Below are 21,052 nucleotides of genomic sequence, written 5' to 3' on the forward strand. Positions count from 1 at the left end.
GATTAGGAGGCGGCGCAGAAGTCTGGAAAGGCGGTGCTGGGCACGAACGGCGGCGGGTGTGGCCGGCAGCTTGGATCCCTTGACATCCCCCTGGGCACCTTATTTCTTTGAGTGACAGGTTAGTAATAGCTGTTTTTTTTAGCAAAATAAGGCTACAGATTACATTTAGAAGCCCACATTAGGAATCGTGATGAGGCCCTGAACATCAGCATATGTTTAGCTGACAGGGGTGAAACCTGGTGACAGAATCCCTTTAAGGACCATGGACACTTTCAGCCTGGCGATGTCTATCTGCAGTTCAGTGTGAATAACCATGTTTTCTCATCCTCAGAATGAAGTTGGATCTCGGCGAGGTGAAGAAAGCTCAAATACTTGACAAGGTTAGAACCTGTAACAAGTGAAGGTCCAAAATTTCCTCGTGGTCTTGCTCTATTTAATTGTTTCTTCCTTCTAGTGGTACCAACTAAATAATTCTAAAAGTGGGAAGATACATCTCAGACTGGAATGGCTTACTCTCCTGCCCAATACTTCCCAACTTGAGCAGGTAAAGAATATTTTCTGTAATTGGGGGTGTGCTCCTTCTCTGTATGTAAGAGATGGTGAGTACACCATTGGTGATCATACAGGTTTACAGTTGTACCGCCTGTAGCTTGGACAGCTGTAACACTGCCTTCCCGTTGATTTGTCCTGTATGCAGTTTTGCAGTCAGATGAAGCTTGGGCCCCGTTCACTTGATGGATTTTGTAAAGGTGAAGGGGTTTCTGTCACAGCTTTCTATTGGGAATGCTATGGACCTGCCTACGTTTTAGCCACTCTGATGCTAAACCTAAAGCAAACACCTATTGAAATATGAGAGGTGGATTCCGCACCAAATTCCATAGGCCGTACAATTTGTGAGCGGGGCCGTGCAAATTGTTTTGTCAAGCATTCGCGCACAAACATGATAAAATGTATTGGACTACATACACTATTGGGTTTTAGTTTCACACTACGCTGAGCTCTTAGTAAAGCTTGAAAGGGTTATCCAAGAGTCAGACAGACCCCGCAGAGTGGCCTACCTGTGGAAGAGATCCTACTTACCTGGTCCCCTCCACTGGTTTCGGTGTTTAACTCTCCTTGGCCAGCTCTGCCGCCCTGATATCAACATCCATTGAAGTGGGGACAGGTGAGTGCTGCAGTCAATCGCAGGCCGTGAGGGGAGAAGGTCTCCGCTGTGGGTGTGACTGGCTGCAGTAGTCATGTGGCCTCCCTGTTGATGGATGTTGATCTCGGCGCGGCAGGGAGAGGAAGGGCTGGCCCCAGAGCATTAGACACCGAACCCAGAGACGGGGACCTGGTAAGTATGATCTCCACTGTGGGTTGGCCACACTGGGAGGTCTGTCTGACTCTTGGATAACCCCTTTAAAGTCACTGTCAACCAGTGAATATTGCTCTGTTATTGGTTTTTGTTTTTTAAAATGGATTTAAAAAAAATAAATTGGTAGCTACTAATTAATTTCTAGTTCTAGTTTTATATCTGTATGTTCAGAGCTTTGATTTCCTGAAACAACTTAAAATTGCCTTAACAGACATCGATTGCCTGCAGCACCTCTAGAGGGATAATTGGAAGCTTACTGTTATAAATTGAACTCAATAATAACACCGTATACAGTAAGAAACTAAGCTTCCCATAGTGGCAGCTGTAGGCAGAACTGTTGTTGTTTTTTTTTAGACCTAAAGATTCACTTCATTGGTAAATCTGTTCTTGCATTTCTTCACATCTTTTCATACTTACCCCTCCAGGTAATAAAAATGAACAAAGAGATAACGTTGAAAACTAGTGAAGAACCTTCTGCAGCCATTCTCGTAGTATACTTGGACCGGGCAGATGAGCTTCCGGTAAGTACACAGTCTTCGTTTCTCTGCACGTCACCGTCTATAGATCAGGCAGAATTCCTTTATCTTCCTCAATGTTGATTTGAGCAGGGGATGTGTTCACAGGTATTGGGTTACAATCTGTCAATCTGTATTTATTCATTGTATTTGCATCGTCCCTTTAAAGAACAATGAGAATGATAGGATGACAGAAACAATAATTTGACGGAATAAAGATAAGCAGGGAAGGGGATTTATCATTTCGCTTTCGCACCAAAAAGTCGTGCACGCGGTTTTTGTGACTTCTTGCAATGTTACTCCACTCTTGCAACTTTTGAAAAGTGTGTAAGTGAAGATATATTAATTAGGTGCACCCCAGATTTATCATTGCGGTGGGGGTGTACAAAAACTGGATACAGCTTTAGGCAAAAAATTTAAATGTATCAAATGCTGCATTTAATAAATTTGCTGGGAATTACGAAAAATAGACTGACTCGAGACTGACTGACTGAAAAAATTCCTCCCTTTTGTCTGTTTCACTGAGCTAATTTTCAGATGGCTTATCCATTGGTATAAAGTTGACGGGGTCTCACTGCAAGGAACACATAGCATGTAAAAATCATGGAGCAGTCCTTCAAAGCAGAGAGCCATATTTGGTTCAGCTATATTAATAAAAAACAGGGGGCACACAACCTGCATCTTGGGGGCCACTTGCGGCCTGCAATGCCTTACTGTGCAGCTCCCTACCACTGGTCGCAGACATGCTTGTCTGTATCTGGTGGCTGCTCGGAGATAAGAGGAGTGCCACATAGCATTTGAGCAGTGACATGCAAGCATTAATGCTTCACTGTGCGGTCATCTATCTTCAGAATTGGCATGTACTGAACTGTGTGGCCCTCTGGAAAGGAGTAGAAGAAGTGGCCATGCATGCGTGTAGCTATCTTCATTGTAGTTTTCTGAATTGCCACACCAGGTCCAGGAGACCCCCAGCACCCCCATTCTACTTATGTATGGGGATCCTAACGTGTAACCTTCTTCGATATACCTTGAATGTCTCGGATGGTAATACCCCTTTTCTCATCCGTATCATTGGGGGACACAGGCTTGATCGTGGGTATAGCTGCTGCCACTAGGAGGCGACACTAAGCACAAAAGTGTGAGCTCCTCCCTCCAGTTATACCCTTGATGAAAGAGACGGGCATGCCTCCTTCTCTGCCCACGTCACACATACTTTTTTTAGACCTGGCGTGAGTCGGGACAGGTCACAGGTTATATATGCAACAGAAATACCCCTAATATATACGAATTTCTGGTTAATAAATTACCCCCATAGTTTATATAGTGAGTAATGTAAATGTCAATTCCACATCTACTAGTAAATGGCACACTGCGATGAAGAGCACAGGCTGTGGGCCTGTCTACTGAGAGATCATACGACTGTAAGACCTGTGTCTAGAAGTCCAGAACATTCACTTTAGCTAATCTTTAAGCGCGTCGCGTGTGATGACCTGAATGGAGTGAGAATGCGGCACAAAGCTAATATACAGCTTTGTTTTTCCACAGCTTTTATTTCTGTCGACCGTTTGCTTCACCTCTTGGCTGCCCCTACGTTCTGTTTAGAGTCTGTGAGATTGGCTTTTATAGACAAAGAGCCCCCTGTATAACACGAGATCATTTTGGGTTCCAATCTTTTGGTTGTAAAAACGAGGCTGAGCCAAGAAAACGGAGAACACATGATAAAACTGGTCACAGGCTTTTTTGATCATCTGTTCTTCTAATGGTGGCCATAAATATTAGATGAAATTCATCTAAATCCATCAGTTTCGGTGGGACCAGCTGACCAAGCTTATGAAGCTGGAGTTTTAGAACTCCAAAAAAAGGAATGTTGTACATGAAGCAACAGGGATCCATTTAAAAACTTGTTTCCATATTCCAAAACATGATGCGTTTTGGGGATTAATCCCTTCTTCTGAGTTGCACCATAGGGCTAGCTGTAAAAATCCACAGCGGATAGTACAAATCTGTACCGTGTGAAATACCCTAAAGGCCTCTTTCACACTACCGTTTAAAAAAAAAAAAATATCCGTTTTGCGGGCCTTTTTTTGCATTCCGTATACGGAACCATTCATTTCAATGATTCTGCAAAAAAAAAAAAAACGGAATGTCCTCCATGTGCGTTCAATTTCCGTTCCGTTGAAAGATAGAACATGTCCTATTATTGCCCGCAAATCACGTTCCATGGCTCCATTCAAGTCATTGGGTCTGCAAAAAAAAACAGAACACATTCAGAAATGCATACGTACTGTATATGCCATACGGAAAAACGGAACGGAAACAAAAAAAAAAACAGAACGGATCCGTGAAAAACGGGCCACAAAACACTGAAATAGCCATACGGTAGTGTGAAAGAGGCCTAAGCATGAACAAATATCGCCATAGGTGTAAATTGTGCAGCAACCTCCCCCCCAGGGCTTGCTCACTGTGACGGTGTATCTTTCAGTATGTATTTCATGCACAGTTCCGGTCAATAGGGAATCGTCACTCTCAAGATCTTGGGAATGTTGTTATTCAAAAGGGTTGGATTTCTGTGCCAACATTTTACAAGGATTTGTATATGTGCAGATAGTACTATACTATATTACAGGGCTAAAAACATTTTTATGACTTTACTAATGCTAAGTCCTGCAAGTAAGGCTTGTATTACACTGCCCACAAACGCTCGTTAGCGATCATCTGGCAGTGTAATACTGCTGCTGATTGCCCAGCGAACGAGCAAACTCTCCATCTGGTAATCCAAAGCTTTTGACATAATAAAAAAAAATTGTTTGCAAGCGGCAGATCGTTGTAGGACCCTATGTTACAGGGGGTCCTACTGCCGCTCCTGGTTTTGAGGACCCTTATTTCTTTAAAAATTTCTGTACACATTTGTGTTGTGTAACATAAAAAATCCTGGAAAACCCTTTTAAATTTTTTTTATACCGATCAATGGGGGTTCAACACCCAGGACCCCCGCCAATAAGCTGTGTTGAGAAGGCGTGGTCGTTCCTGTGAGCGCTGCTGCCTTCTCCATGTTCACCAAGCACAGCGCCGTACATTGTTTAGTGGCTGTTCTTGGTATTGCAGCTCAGCCGCATTCACTTTTATGGGGCTGAGCTGCTCCTAGGCCACGTGACACATGAACAAGTTGTCACTCAGCCCAGGAAAAGCGGAGAGAAGGTCGCGGGGCTCACGGGAGTGCCAAAGCCTTCTCAAACAGCTGTTCAGCGGGGGGTCCCAGATAAAAATCTTCGAAAACCCCCTTAATGTCGATGTCTGTGTGATATAACATTGTCGTGTAACTAACTTTTTGTATAATAGACATGACTAGGGTTATGACTACATAGTACAGTTGTGTAGATTTTTTTGACTAGTAATAATTTTATATAAAGCAGTCTAAGAGATTATATCAATTGTTATCCTTTTGATGGATTTTTTATTTATTTTTCCCCCTCTTTAGCTAAAGAAGTCAGTAAAACAGCCAAACCCTATGGTACAATTATCGATACAAGACGTGACACATGAAAGTAAGGTAAGTGACAGCGGTCTGCAGTCATGTTCGGTCCCCTGCCAGTAGAGACTGTAATTTATATTGACTGTAATAGGGTCCATCCGGTTTTCATCATGAGGTTTGTCATTTTACCTGTAAAAATACTGTCTCCAACACGGACGTAAACCTAGCCTAAGACTTTGTTCACATCAATTTATTTATTTTCTTCTGTTTCAGTGTATTTGTTGGCAAGATTAGTGTTCTTTCCATCAAAAGCAGTGGACCCCATTACAAGTCAATGAGATTTGTTGGGATCCGTTTTTATAAACCAATCTGTTTAGACCAAAAGCCATGACAGTACAGAGCCTAAAGCTACATTCAAGCAGCAGTCAAAACTGGCTGTTCTTTTAATGAATAGAGGCCATCAAAAAATAGGACCGTTTTTAACAGCCGATAGACAGAGAGTGCATCCATCTAAGGGCCGTTAAAAATGGGTACACTAGTGCAAAATAGCCTTTTAGGGGTTAAAATAAAAAAATTGACTTAAAATTGACTTCCCTCACACTCTTGCACATGCAGTGGCAGTCACTCCTCTCTTGATGCTGAAGGACCTGCTTTCCCAGCGTGATGACGTCACCATGCGCTCTCAGGACCACATGGTACCGTCATCAGGATGGGAACGCAAGTCCTTTCAGTATCAAGAGAGGAGCAACAGCCTTTGTGCGTGCAAGAGGGTGAGGTAATTAATTATTATAATTTTTTTTCCGGCTTTAAAAAAAATTATAGATGACGGCCGCTATGGGGGACATTGGAGGCCACTGTGGGGGCATTATTACTGCTGGGGGGCCACTATGGGGGCCATATTGTTTACTGCACTGGTTGAAAAATGGCCATGAAAAACTGACTGTTTTTCATGGCCATTTTTTTTCACGGTCTATGAATGTAACCGAATGTGCTAACGCTTCGTTGATGCTTGATTTTGCAGACTGTGTACAACACAAACAGTCCTGTATGGGAAGAGCCATTCCGATTCTTTCTACGTAATCCTAGCCTTCATGAGCTGGACATACAGGTGAAATCAGATTTCTCCCACTACTACCACTACTGCACTGTGCTAGCTGCAATGCTGGAAAGAGACATGTGCTTGTCTATTACCAGGTGAAAGAGGATGATCGGCAGCACTCTTTGGGGTCCTTGTCCATTCCATTAGCCAAGATCCTCTCTGCAGATCAGTTGACGTTAGACCAGTGGTTCCAGCTCGAGCACTCGGGACAAAGAAGCAGGATCTATCTGAAGCTTGTTATGAGGGTAATACTGATACTAGCCAAGTCTAGACACTGCGGGGTTTCACTCTGGTAGACATGATTAGCGGACGCAGTATAGAGGCAACAACAAGTTCTTTGGATCAAACAGTTCAGTGTTTTATTCACACTTTAGGCAAGTGACAAAACAAGCAGCCATATTCAAACAAAGTCACTTTGTGGTGTTGGTAATTCACACCATGCGGCAATTCTGCCTCATAGTCCTTGCTGATAGCAGCACCAACTTGTTTTCACGCCAAACAGGTAGCAAGCCTTCATCCAGACACAAGGCTCCCAGATCCCAACACAGAGACATGGCTTCTGAGCCCAGCAGCCTATTTAAGGACAGCCAGGTGCTTCCAAAACCCGGACTGGCACTTAAAATCCGGTCCAGTATTTGACCTCACCTGGCTGTAAATCAGCCCAGCAGCACTTGCTAGGAGGAAAATACCTGTTTTCCCAGACCAAACCTCTCAATGTGTCACAACATTTACAGCCATTGTTCATTCTAGGCTCTGGTATACCACCAGTAGACTTTTTGTAGACCTATTTTTTATTTTTTTGTCTTATCTCATGTCAATGGGAACTGCTAGAGATTCGGCCAATCTTATTAGTAAAGGGGAATACTGTCTAATAAAATTTGAGTAATTAAAAGATATGTTCTGTGTCGTGCAGGTCATATTTAACAAACCAACCCTTATTATGCATTAATAACGGTACTATATTTTATAACCATTTTTAAAAGCCTGCTGGCAGATATGCTGGTGAATCATGGGGATCTGAAATCTCTGCTGCCCTATGAACTTATAATTGGGTCATGTTATGACAATATAGAATATTTTAGGGAGCTGCTGTTTAAACACTTTCCTAAAGTCCTGGTGAGTTATATGCTACCAGCATGCAGTATATGGATCATATGTAGGTAAATATGGTGTGTAGTGGAAATAATTGTGCAGTTACACTGGAATTAGAAATAGTTTACTGTATATGGCATGAACATCAGGAGTTCCTCAGTCAGCTTCAGCATTCATTCCTTGTGATATTACCTTCTGTGCTCAGATTTAGATAATTTAGCAATAAGTACAGTCACAAAACTATTTTTGCTCTCATGCCTGGTAAAAACATTTTTTTGTCTGAGATACAGATTCTATATTTGGACCCAACTGCATGTGTGGTCACAGGATCTGAAACCTCCGATATTGAGGAGGCAACTTGCGGCTCCAGTGTGGATATGCCCCCAAGGCCCAACCAAACCAGCCCTCCTGAGAACTTCGGCACAGAGGTAAGATATTGTTCTATATTTCCATGTTACAGCTAATATTTTTGTATAAGCCCCCTTTCAGACGAGCGAGTTCCACGCATTGGACACAGCTTGAGTATGCGGCAGCTCCCGTCCTGACCTCCCAGCAGTGATGGGGGTCACATAGAATTATATTGCTTTATGATGCTATGTAACCCTTACAGTGCTGGAATGCGTTGGATAACATTGACAGCATTATGTCAGTTTTAGCAAATACATTCCAGATCTCTAAGGGTTGCATAGCATAATAAATCAATATAATGCTATGCGACCCTATGCCGTCTAAATGTATTAGATCTATACTCCTTCTGTCAATAGTGCACTATTTTCTTCCTTCTGGGAAATAATCCCTAACACAAATAAAGTTCTAATCAATGTCCGGCTCGGTTCACATCTCCGTTCAGCATCCTGGTAGTGTGTTCCGGCATAGAAGCAGACTATCGGAATTACCGTATCTGGCATAGCTGGGCACCAACAGATCCCCATTCACTATAATGGGATCAAGCGTCTTTCCCCCACCCAAGCGGGAAGCTGGCATTTATGCCGGAAACCCACCAGATCCAATAATAGCGAATGGGGATCCGTTGTGCCCGGCTAGGTCAGATGCACTAATTCCGGTAGTCTGCTTCTCTGCCGGAACATACTACCGGAATGCTGAACGGAGATGTGAACCGAGCCGGACATTGATTAGAACTTTATTTGTGTTAGGGATTATTTCCCAGAAGGAAGAAAATAGTGCACTATTGACAGAAGGAGTATAGATCTAATACATTTAACCTATCGGTTTGTTCTTGGAAATATATTACGGTCAGCCATGCCTGTGTTCCACTGACCTGTAATCCTTCATTTTCTTTGTATTGCATTCCCCCATCGATCCTGATCTAAACGGCACACTAACGTTAGGTCTAGATATGTAATTCCTTTTAGGTGACCATTTCTTATCTTTCTCATCTGCACATTATAGTTAATTTACATAGTAGAATATGCGCTACTAAGGGGCTCCACATCATGTTTTTGTCCCACGTCTCACATATATAAGTTGGGGGGGGGGGGGGGCGCGAAAGGATCCAAAAGCGAAATGATCCAAAAGCGAAATACACTTCGTTTTTCTATCCTGCAGAAGAAAGTACACATTAAAGGCATTTTCCGAGATTTTTCCCTTCGTCCTATGACAGCACCAGGAGAGAGGATCCTCCGCCCAGGACGGGAAACCCAGATATTTAAGAAGGAGGGGCCTCTCCATTCCTCAATGGTTTTCCTGCACTAGGAGAGGATTCCTACAAGCATCTGCTGGGGAGTAGTTTCTCTCCAAGTTAACTCGCCAACTGGACTAGGGAGCGTGCCGGGTGAGTTCCCCGCTACGCGCTCCCTGAAGTCTGTGGGGGTGGCATACCTGGAGGCCTCCTGAGAATTCTCTTCTTTCTCCTGCCTAATGCCATTAGCGGGCACGGTGGGACAAGAGGACGGGAGCGCAGGTATGCGGAATAGCGCCTCCCATCCGTAGTATAGCACGGGAAGCGAGATCTCGTGATACTTCGTCTCCCACTGCGCTGGAGAGCGGGAAATATGAATTTCTCGTGCGTGGCATTGGGGGACACAGCACCATGGGTATATGCCCAGCTGCCACTAGGAGGCTGACACTAGAAACAAAAAAGTGTTGGCTCCACCCAGGTGGGCTATACCCCTCTGCTAGAGCCAGAACAACCCAGTCTAGTTCTAGTGTCCGTAGGAGGCAGACATGACCTGCTAGCAGGTCCTTTTTCTGCTAATTTTTTATCTTTTATTTTTATTTTTATTTCTTTTGATTTTTTCCTCTACAGGTAGCAGGGGCGGCTCCATCGTGTTCCACCTTAGTTGTCCCCCTGCGGGCGCGTACTCGGTACCTTGCAGCCACCCAGTCCCCAACGTGACCTGCTTCCGCAGTGGATTCCGGCGGACCCACGGTTTCCGTGTTGAGTCCGCCGAGGGGGTGGTCATGCTGCGCCTGAACTAATCGGAGGGTGAGTATGTGCTTCAGCCCCAACCCCCTCCCCCACCCCCCCACCTCCACTTAGTAAGCTGGGCCTTTGGGGGGGGGCACTTCTCCTTCTTGGGGTCTCCCCCGCTCTCCTCTCAGGGGGGTCGCCATTCTGGAGCCTTTTTTAATGGTGTCGGCCCCTTTAAGACGGCCGGTTTCGGCCCTCGCTCTCCCTACCTCGGTGGCTGTGTCCCCTCCTCTGCCTTCCCTCGGCGCTGGCTGTTTGTTAGCCGCTTCCGCCTCCTGCGCTGGCGGGCGGGGGCCTGCCGGCGGCGGCGCTTTTCTCCTCCGGCGGCACCCTGGCATACTAGAGGCCGCGGCTTTTGCCTGGCCTAGGCCGCGGTCACGTGGGCGGGCGTCGTCTCCGCCTCCTGGGCTTCCCGGGCTTCCTCTCTGCCTCTCCCCTTGTGGGCGTTCCTCCGGAGGCCTCTCTTCTTTCCGCCCAATCCTGCGCCAGCGCGGGCTGCTAGGGGGGCGGTTCTTCTGCCGGACGCTCTCTCTCTCTCTTCTGCCTGAGCTGTGCGGCCGCGTGCGTCCTCACTCTGTGCGCTCCGGATCCTCCAGCTTCGGTTTTTTCTGGGACACAGCACCATTGGTCGTGGTAGGCAGCCTCTGGCTGACTCCTTCCTCTTCTTTTCAGGTTCCACCACCGAGAGGCCATCATGTCTTCCTCTGGTCAGGCCCCCACTCCCCCTGCCGCCATTTCCACTCATTACGCCTGCTCTGTGTGTAGCAGGAAGTTCCCATGCGGCCAGCCTACGTCCCTCTGTGTGCAGTGCCTCACCCCCGGGCCCGCCCAGTCCGCTCCTGCGGCCTCCACCTTGTCGGTTCTCCCGGAATGGGCTGCTACCCTGTCCCAGGCCATAGGTAGCCTTGCTAGCCTCTCCCAATCCCTGGCGCAGTCTCTGGACAGTCTCCCTGCCCAGATTGCGGCCGCCTCTGGCAGGGCCTCTACCGCTGGTGATACGCCTGGCGACAGTTCCCAGCCTCGCTCCGGCTCTCGGTCCCGCAAACGACCACGTACGGTCTCGGCTGGGTCTCACTCCTCCTCAGTTTCCCCGGATCACTCCCCGGCTAGGTCTGAGTCCGGTGAGATTTCTTCTTCAGCCGCTTCCGCCGCTCCTGGGGACTCCTCCGCTTCAGATTCTGAATCTGAGCGGTGTTCGGCGATGTCGGCAGCAGTGCAGGATCTCATCAGAGCCGTGCGGGACGCACTCCACGTGCAGGATGTCCCCTCGTCCTCCTCCATGGAGGCAGTGTCCTTCCGACGCTCTAAGCGGTCCACTGTGGTTTTTCCCAATCACGAGGATCTGGACGCTCTCCTTGCCAGGGAATGGCGTCACCCTGATCGGCGCCTTCATCTCACCAAGGCTTCTGATGTTCCTTATCCTTTCTCTGAGGATTCGGTCAATCTCTGGACGATGCCCCCCCTGGTGGATCCTCAGGTCGCTCGTCTGGCGAAGGCTACTACGCTTCCCCTGGCTGATGCGGCTTCCTTGTCGGATCCCGCTGATAAACGGGTCGACTCCTTGGCCAAGTCCGTTTTCATCGCAGCGGGCGCCGCCATCCGTCCTGCGTTTGCCGCCTCTTGGGTCGCCAAGGCATGCGCCGTTTGGGCAAAGCAGCTTCTCCGTGCTTTACCTGCTGACTCTGAGCAGGGGGACTTGGCAGTGCTTGCCTCCCAGATCTATCAGGCCTCCAAGTTTCTTTGTGACGCCTCTATGGAATCGGCTCGCCGCTCTGGGCGCGCGGCCGCCAACTCTGTGGCTATCCGCCGCACCATCTGGCTTCGTTCCTGGGCGGCGGACGCCGCCTCTAAGAAGGCTCTTATCTCTCTTCCCTTTCTTGGTGGAAAGCTCTTTGGGAAACGCTTAGAGGAGCTCATCTCCGAGGCCACTGGAGGTAAGAGTTCTCTTCTTCCTCAGAATCAGCCTCGCCGCCGTCGTTTCCCCGGATCGTCCTCCCGGACGCAGTCCTTTCGGTCCTTTCGGGCCCCTCCTGCCCGATCTGACAAGAAGCCTTCCAGGCCTTCCTTCAAGTCCAGGCCCTCTTGGCACGCCAAACCCAAGCCCGCTCGTCCCCAGCCCACTAAGCCTCCTTCAGCATGACTCGATCCCCGTCATGGTGGGAGGGCGCCTGCTCGTCTTTCGGGATGTTTGGCGGGCAAACGTAGAAGACGCTTGGGTTCTCGAGGTGGTCTCTTCGGGGTACAAAATCGAATTCACCGACCTCCCACCCAGTCGGTTCTTCTTGACGTCCCCCCCCATGTCTCCCGCCCGGGCAGACAGTTTTTTTCAGGCCATTCATTCCCTGCGCGCTCTGGGGGTCATCGTTCCGGTTCCAGAGTCAGAACGTTTTCGGGGCTTCTACTCGAACCTGTTCACCGTCCCCAAAAAGGACGGCTCACTCCGTCCTATCCTGGATCTGAAGGCGCTCAATCGGTTTGTCCGGGTCCGTCATTTCCGCATGGAGTCCCTCCGGTCCGTGATCGCCTCCCTGGAGTTGGGCGAGTTCCTGTCGTCGGTCGACATTCAGGATGCCTATCTCCACGTTCCCATCGCCCTCTCCCATCAAAGGTTCCTTCGCTTCGCGGTGGGTTCGCTTCATTTCCAATTTGTAGCCCTTCCCTTCGGTCTGGCCTCCGCACCAAGGGTTTTCACCAAGGTGTTAGCTCCCCTAGTGGCTCTTCTTCGTGCCAGGGGGGTCGCCCTGGTGCCTTACCTGGACGACCTTCTGATTCGGGCCCCGTCTCCCGAGGACAATCTGTCCAGCCTGAGCATCACCCTCTCGGCTCTTGCTCGGTTCGGGTGGCTTGTCAACCACTCCAAGTCCTCCCTTGTCCCACGCCAGAAGATGCTCTTTCTGGGAATGCTGTTCGATACTCGCCTCGGGCGGGTGTTCCTTCCCCCGGAGAAGGTGTCTTCTCTTCATGCGGGGGTACATCTTCTCCGCAGGCCGTCCTCTCTGACCATCAGGACGTGTATGCGCGTCCTGGGGAGGATGGTGGCCTCATTCGAAGCCATTCCTTATTCCCAATTCCACTCTCGGGACCTGCAGATGTTCATCCTGTCCAGGTGGGACAAGTCCCCGGAGGGTCTCGAGCGCCTCGTTCGTCTCCCTCCTCAGGTTTGTCTGGATCTCTCCTGGTGGTTGCTTCCCCGGACGGTGTCCCTGGGCCGGTCCTTCCTCCCCCCCAGTTGGCGCGTGATCACGACCGATGCCAGCCTCTCGGGATGGGGAGCGGTGTTCGAGTCCCTTACGGTTCAGGGTCTGTGGTCTGTTCAGGAATCTTCCCTGCAGATCAACGTTCTCGAACTCAGGGCGATTTTCTTAGCACTGTCGCACTGGACTTCCCGTCTGCGCGGCCTCCCGATCCGGATTCAAACGGACAACTCCACCGCCGTGGCTTATCTGAATCATCAGGGGGGCACCAGGAGCGTGATGGCCCTGCGAGAGGCCTCTCAGATCCTGCGATGGGCGGAGGAACACGTTCCCGTTCTCTCCGCCGTCCACATTCCCGGGGTCGACAATTGGGCGGCAGACTTTCTCAGTCGTCAGCTCGTCGACCCGGGCGAATGGTCTCTCCACCCGGAAGTGTTTCATCAACTGTGTCTCCGGTGGGGAGTTCCGGACGTGGATCTCTTCGCGTCTCGCCTGAATCACAGACTTCCGCGCTATGTTGCGCGGTCCAGGGATCCGCAAGCTCTTGCGGTCGATGCCCTGGTTCTGCCTTGGTCCCAGTTCGACCTTCTGTATCTCTTTCCGCCCATCCCTCTTCTGCCTCGAGTGCTCAAGCGTCTCAAGGCGGCCCGGGTGCCGGCGATTCTGGTGGCCCCAGATTGGCCCCGCAGGGCGTGGTACGCAGATCTCGTGTTCCTGCTCGCCGACGTTCCATGGCGTCTTCCCCTGCGTCGCGATCTCCTTTCGCAGGGCCCTCTGTTCCACCCGAATTTACCGCAGCTTCGTTTGACGGCGTGGCTGTTGAGACCGCGATCCTGAAGGCCCGTGGTCTCTCGGACTCTGTCGTTCAGACGATGCTTCGCGCTCGGAAGCCCCAGTCGGCCCGTATTTACTATCGGACCTGGAGGGCGTATTTTGCTTGGTGCGAGTCCGCACGTTCTCGTCCTCTCCTTTTTTCGGTCCCTAATATTCTGGCCTTTCTTCAGGCTGGTTTTGATAAGGGGCTTCGCCTGGCTTCTCTCAGGGGGCAGATTTCTGCCCTTTCGGTCCTTTTTCAACGTTCTGTGGCCACGCGGGCTCAGGTTAAGACTTTTCTGCAGGGTGTCGCTCGCCGAGCCCCTCCTTTTCGTCCTCCGGTGGAGCCGTGGGACCTGAATCTTGTTCTTGATGCTCTTCAGTCCTCTCCCTTTGAGCCCTTGGCAGACATCTCTCTGTCGTTTGTGTCATTTAAGGTTGCCTTCCTTGTGGCTATCACCTCTATCCGTCGGGTTTCCGAACTGGCGGCGCTTTCCTGCCGGTCGCCTTTTCTGGTGTTCCATCGGGACAAGGTCGTTTTGCGTCCCGTTCCTTCTTTTCTCCCTAAGGTTGTCACCCCGTTTCACATCAGTGAGGAGATTATCCTTCCTTCCTTCTGCCCTAATCCTTCTCACCCTCGGGAGAAGTCTCTCCATTGCCTGGATGTTGTTCGGGCTCTCCGCTGGTACCTTCGCCTCACGGAACCCTTCCGTCGTTCGGATTCTCTTTTCCTGGTTCCGGCGGGTCCTCGTAAAGGTCTGCCTGCCTCCAAGGCCACCATCTCTCGCTGGGTTCGGTCGGCTGTCAAGGAGGCCTACGCCGCGAAGGGTCGCGCTCCCCCTTCCAGGTTGACCGCTCATTCGACTAGGGCAGTCGGAGCTTCCTGGGCGGTGCGTCATCAGGCTTCGGCTGCCCAGCTTTGCCGGGCCGCCACCTGGGCGTCAGTTCACACTTTTGCCAAATTCTACCACATTCATTCCCTGGCTTCTGCTGATGCCAGCCTGGGGCGTAAGGTTCTGCAGGCAGCGGTGCTTTAGGTTGCCGTCTGGCGATCTTCTTCCCTCCCTCAGGGACTGCTTTGGGACGTCCCATGGTGCTGTGTCCCCCAATGCCACGCACGAGAAAAATGGATTTTTTGTACTCACCGTAAAATCCTTTTCTCGTAGTAGGCATTGGGGGACACAGATCCCTCCCTTTCCTTGGAGCATCTGTTCTTGTTCGTGGTTCCGGCGTTTGCTTGTGGTTGTCGGGTTCCCCAGTTCAAGACTTGTTGGCACTCCGTTTCTTTTTGGTTCAGGTGTGGCGTTCCTACTGCTTTTGGTACTGACTGAGTTGTTCTGGCTCTAGCAGAGGGGTATAGCCCACCTGGGTGGAGCCAACACTTTTTTGTTTCTAGTGTCAGCCTCCTAGTGGCAGCTGGGCATATACCCATGGTGCTGTGTCCCCCAATGCCTACTACGAGAAAAGGATTTTACGGTGAGTACAAAAAATCCATTTTTCCGGACGCTTTAAGCCCAGCTAGAGTAGCCTGTGGATCCTTGTCGTGAAGGACCAGATTCAAGGTGTTTGTTGGACCTCTGACTGCATGGAGGACGCTTGAGGCACAGAAGAACCTGTCTACCCCTGCACCTTGGTATGGTTGGAGGGTATGTACGGTAGGGGGGGGGTCTGTCCACCCTTGTTGTTTCCCTTGACATATGGGTTTTTTATGGCATATTGTCTTTTAGGATAAACCCAGAAAGGTGTCTGCTAAGACGAAGCATAAAGAATGTGGAATTTGTAAGGCCAAATTTCCCCCATCCTATGTTAGACTACTCTGTCGCTCCTGCATAGAAAACACTATAGTGGAAGAGTCCCACTCAATGTTCAAATGTATGAAAAAACTGATTGGAGAAGAAGTGGGTAATGCCCTTAAATCTAAAAAAGAAGCCCATAGAAGCAAAGACAGATCTCCTTCTGGGCAGAAGTTTTCGGACACCTCTAGTTCGGATAAAAATACCTTATTAGAAAGTGGGGAAATTTCATCCGACTCATCCTCGGATGAGGATAGGGGTGGTAGACCGTTCTGTCCCATTCAGGATGTTGATCAACTTCTGAAAGCCGTTAGAGCTACAATGAATATTGAGGACCCCAAGAAAGTAAGATCAGTACAGGACGTAATGTTTGAGGGGTTGGAAGGGAGAGAAAAAGAGATTTTATTTATTTTTTTTATTCACAAAAACGTGGCAGCTATGATAACGAACGAGTGGAAAAATCCAGACAAACGTAATTTTATTTCCTCATCGGTTAAACACAAATACCCCTTTGACTCTGCGGATTCAGTACTCTGGGACTGCGCACCAAAAATTGATGTGCCAATTGCCAAGGTTTCGCGCAGATTATCTTTGCCTTTTGACAATCTAGGGCAGCTTAAAGACGCCATGGATAGGAGAGCAGATGGCTTCCTAAGGCGAACATGGGAATCCGCGGGAACCTCCCTTAAACCAAACATAGCTACCACTTGTACTGCTAGGACCCTTATCTTATGGGTGAAGCAGTTAGAGGACCAAATTAGGGATAAGACTCCTAGAGATCAGTTATTTAGAATCCATCCCGGTTATTTCCAAAGCGGCTGACTTTCTGGCGGATGCTTCCGCCTGTGCGGTTAGATTGTCTTGCTCGTTCATATTCCTTGGCTAATTCGGCTTGCAGAGCCCTTTTGGCTTAAGAATTGGTCAGGGGACGTGGCGTCTAAGAATAGGCTATGTAATATTCCATGTGAAGGGAAATACTTGTTCTACTCTGCCTTAGACGATATTCTTGAGAAAGCAGGAGATAGGAAAAAAGGGTTTGCCTCTTCCTTTCGTAAGCAGGATTCCTCCTTTTGCCAGAATAGAAGATTCTAAGGTACAGAGAAGAGCAAAAATGAGAGAAATTCCAAATGGAGATTTCGGGACCATCATAAATTTAAAGGGATTAAACAAGTTATTGGTGTACAGAAAATTCAAAATGGAGACAATGAAGTCAGTAGTGGACCTCCTATACAGGGACTGTTATATGGTAGTCCTAGACATCAGAGGTGCATATTATCATCTCCCAATATACCCAGCTCACCAGAAATTCTTAAGAGTGGCACTGAAGATACAGGGATGTCTGAGGCATTTTCAGTTCCAGGTGCTACCCTTTGGAATCTCCATGGCACCGCGGATCTTCACAAAGCTTGTAGCGGAAATGGCAGCTCATATAAGAGAAACGGACATCCTGTTTGTGCCATTTCTGGATGATTTCCTGATCATAGCCCAGTCCGAACAAGCCTGTCTCACCCAGATGGAACAGGTGATCTGCATTCTGAATTCTCTGGGGTGGATAATCAATGCGGAAAAGTCCGGAATGGTTCCTCAGAAGGTTCAGCAGTTCCTTGGCATATTACTCGACTCTGCATCTCAGAAATCTCTTCTGCCTCCAGAGAAAATCCAGAGAGTAAGGTCAGTGGTACTGCAGCTTATTCAGTATCCTTCTCTGCCTATCAGAAAGGGCATGTCAGCTCTGGGAACTCTAACTTCCTGCATTCCGGCAGTTTCGTGGGCCCAGGCTCACTCCAAGAGCCTTCAATGAGAGATTCTCCAGACTTGGTCAGGGAAGGTAGAAGACTTGGACAAGAAAATTTCTACACTGAACAAAAATATAAATGCCACATTTTTGGTTTTGCTCCCATTTTGCATGAGCTGAACTAAAAGATCTGAAACATTTTCTGCATACACAAAAGACCCATTACTCTCGAATATTGTTCATAAATCTGTGTTAGTGAGCACTTCTCCTTTGCCGAGATAATCTATCCCACCTCACAGGTGTGGCATATCAAGGTGCTGATTAGACAGCATGAATATTGCATAGGTGTGCCTTAGACTGCCCACAATAAAAGGAAACTCTGAAATGTGTAGTTTGATAACACAGCACAATGACACAGATGTCGCAACATTTGATAGAGCTTGCAATTGGCATGCTGACTGCAGGAATGTCTACCAGAGCTGTTGCCTGTGCAATGAATGTTCATTTCTCTCCCATAAGCCGTCTGCAAAGGTGTTTCGGAGAATTTGGCAGTACATCCAAAAGGAGACCACGTGTAACCACACCAGTACAGGACCTCCACATCCAGCATGTTCACCTCCATGATCGTCTGAGACCAGCCACCCTGACAGTTGCAGCAACAATCGGTTTGCATAACCAAAGAATTTCTGCACAAACTGTCAGAAACCGTGTCAGGAAAGCTCATCTGCATGCGCCTCGTCCTCATCGGGGTCTGGACCTGACTGCAATTCGTCGTCGTAACCGACTTGAGTGGGCAAATGCTAACATTCGATTGCATCTGGTGCGTTGGAGAGGCGTTCTGTTCGCGAATGAGTCCCGGTTTTCACTGTTCAGGGCAGACAGCGTGTGTGGCGCCGGGTGGGTGAGCAGTTTGCTGACGTCAACGTTGTGGATAGAGTGGCCCATGGTGGCGGTGGGGTTATGGTAAGGGCAGGCATATGTTATGGACAACGAATGCATTTTATTGATCGCATTTTAAATGCACAGAGATAGTGACGAGATCCTAAGGCCCATTGTTGTGCCATTCACCCACGACCATCACCTCATGTTGCAGCATTATAATGCATGGCCCCATATTGCAAGGATCTATACACAATTCCTGGAAGCTGAAAACATCCCAGTTCCAGTTCTTGCATGGCCAGCATACTCACCGGAAATGTCACCCATTGAGCATGTTTGGGATGCTCTGCATCGGCGTATACAACAGCATATTCCAGTTCCAATATTCTGGAACTTCGCATAGCTATTGAAGAGGAGTGGACCAACATTCCACAGGCTACAATCAACAACCTGATCAACTCTATGCGACGGAGATGTGTTGCACTGCGTGAGGCAGATGGTGGCCACACCAGATACTGACTTGATCCCTCCCCCTGTGCAATATTCATGCTGTCTAAGGCTACTTTCACACTTGCGTTCGTCGGTCCGCTCGTGAGCTCCGTTTGAAGGAGCTCACGAGCGGACCCGAACGCCTCCGTCCAGCCCTGATGCAGTCTGAATGGAGCGGATCCGCTCAGACTGCATCAGTCTGGCGGCGTTCAGCCTCCGCTCCGCTCGCCTCCGCACGGCCAGGCGGACAGCTGAACGCTGCTTGCAGCGTTCAGCTGTCCTCCTGGCCGTGCGGAGGCGAGCGGATCCGTTCAGACTTACAATGTAAGTCAATGGGAACGGATCCGCTTGAAGATGACACCATATGGCTCAATCTTCAAGCGGATCCGTCCCCCATTGACTTTACATTGAAAGTCTGAACGGATCCGCTCAGGCTACTTTCAGACGTAGAAATTTTTCTAAGTTATTAATGCAGACGGATCCGTACTGAACGGAGCCTCCGTCTGCATTAATATGATCGGATCCGTTCAGAACGGATCCGATCAAGCGCAAGTGTGAAAGTAGCCTTATCATCACCTTGATATGCCACCTGTGAGGTGGGATGGATTATCTCGGCAAAGGAAAAGTGCTCACTAACTCAGATTTAGACAGATTTGTGAACAATATTTGAGAGTAATGGGTCTTTTGTGTATGTAGAAAATGTTTCAGATCTTTGAGTTTAGGTCATGCAAAATCGCAGCAAGTGTTGCGTTTATATATTTGTTCAGTGTATTTCCAGTCAGACATGCAGTTCCCTAAAATGGTGGTTGGATCCAGTCAATCTTGTCCGGCGGGGTTCCCTGGAGGATGGTGGACCCAATAGTAGTAACTACAGATGCCAGTCCAGTTGGTTGGGGAGCTCACATCCAGGGCAGGTTTCTGCAGGGCCCTTGGGACGGATCGATATGTGCAGCTTCTTCAAATGTAAAAGAGTTGATGGACGTTCTTTTAGCCTTGCAGGAGATTTTGCCCTTGCTCGAGAATCGTCATCCAAAAGTTTTGTCAGACAATGGTTCCGTTGTAGCTTATCTGAATCGTCAGGGAGGGACCAGGTCCATAGAGTTGCAACAAATAGCTGCTCAGATTTTTTCCTTGATAGAAGGAAGGGTCCTGTTGTTGTCTGCCCTTCATATAAGAGGAGTGGACAACCAACCAGGGGGTTTTCTCCCAGCTAGTACAGCTTTGGGGGGGAACCATCGGTGGATTTCTTTGCTACAAGATCCAACAGAAAGGTGGAAAAGTTTTTTTCCCTTCTTTCCGAGAGACTTCCCTTCGGCGTTGGATGCCTTTCTACAGCCACGGGACCGGGTTCTTCTCTATGCATTCCCTCCTCTTTAGTTAATCTCCAGGGTTCTCAAGAAGATACAGGAGGACAGGGCTTCGGTGATCATGATAGCACCTTTTTGGCCCCGTTGTGCTTGGTTCACGTGGCTGAGGCTTCTTTCAGTCAGGGAGCCTTGGATGCTACTAGAGATCCATCCTCCGGTAAAGGGCCTTCACTCGATGGCCTGGTTTTTGAAAGGTCACTGCTAATACTTAGGGGTTTGTCTGAATCAGTTTTTTTTTCACCTTGCTTAAAAGTAAGAAACCGGTAACCACCAGAATCTATGCTAGGACCTGGGCTGCTTTCCTGGGAATTGATCCTGTCCCACAGTGTAGTCTCTCTATTCCCAGGATTTAGCAATTTCTTCAGAGGGGTCTAGAGAAGGGTCTTTCCCTTAGTACTATAAAGGTCCAGATTTCGTCTTTAAGCTTGTTGTTTGACCTTAGATTATCTGTTCATCCTATTTATTATGAGATTTTGTAAAGCAATTGCAAGGGACATTCTGACTAGAATTTTCCAAGTTCCCCCTGAGTTTGATGAAAGGACTCTTTGAACCCATTTCGGAGATCTCTATGAGAATGTTGACTCTTAAATGTGTCTTTTTAGTAGCAATCGCGTCAGCTAGAAGGATAGGGGAGATCCAGGCCTTGTCCATCAGTCTCCCATATGCTTCTATCCAGGAAGATAGAATTGTCCTTAGACCAGACCCAGCTTTCTTTCCCAAAGTAGTGTCGAACTTCCATAAGTCTCAAGAGGTGGTTCTTCCGTCCTTCGGTACCAATCCCAGGTGTCAGAAGGAGTTGGAATTTACCGTATTTTT

The 21,052-nt window shown here is 48.7% G+C and overlaps 1 protein-coding gene across 1 annotated transcript in view; it reads left to right on the top strand.

Annotated features, from left to right (window-relative positions):
- ESYT1 (extended synaptotagmin 1) overlaps window positions 1-21,052 on the top strand; it is a 149,402-nt gene that overhangs the window by 104,751 nt on the left and 23,599 nt on the right. Inside the window, exons 13-19 of the mRNA XM_044285525.1 lie at window positions 332-380; window positions 455-544; window positions 1,783-1,878; window positions 5,351-5,422; window positions 6,366-6,452; window positions 6,539-6,688; window positions 7,826-7,963. Of these exons, the coding sequence (XP_044141460.1) occupies window positions 332-380; window positions 455-544; window positions 1,783-1,878; window positions 5,351-5,422; window positions 6,366-6,452; window positions 6,539-6,688; window positions 7,826-7,963 (682 nt within the window). The remainder of the gene's footprint in view (window positions 1-331; window positions 381-454; window positions 545-1,782; window positions 1,879-5,350; window positions 5,423-6,365; window positions 6,453-6,538; window positions 6,689-7,825; window positions 7,964-21,052) is intronic.

The sequence above is a fragment of the Bufo gargarizans genome, chromosome 3 (genome assembly GCF_014858855.1).
Source record: "Bufo gargarizans isolate SCDJY-AF-19 chromosome 3, ASM1485885v1, whole genome shotgun sequence".
In the NCBI taxonomy this organism is placed as follows: domain Eukaryota; kingdom Metazoa; phylum Chordata; class Amphibia; order Anura; family Bufonidae; genus Bufo; species Bufo gargarizans.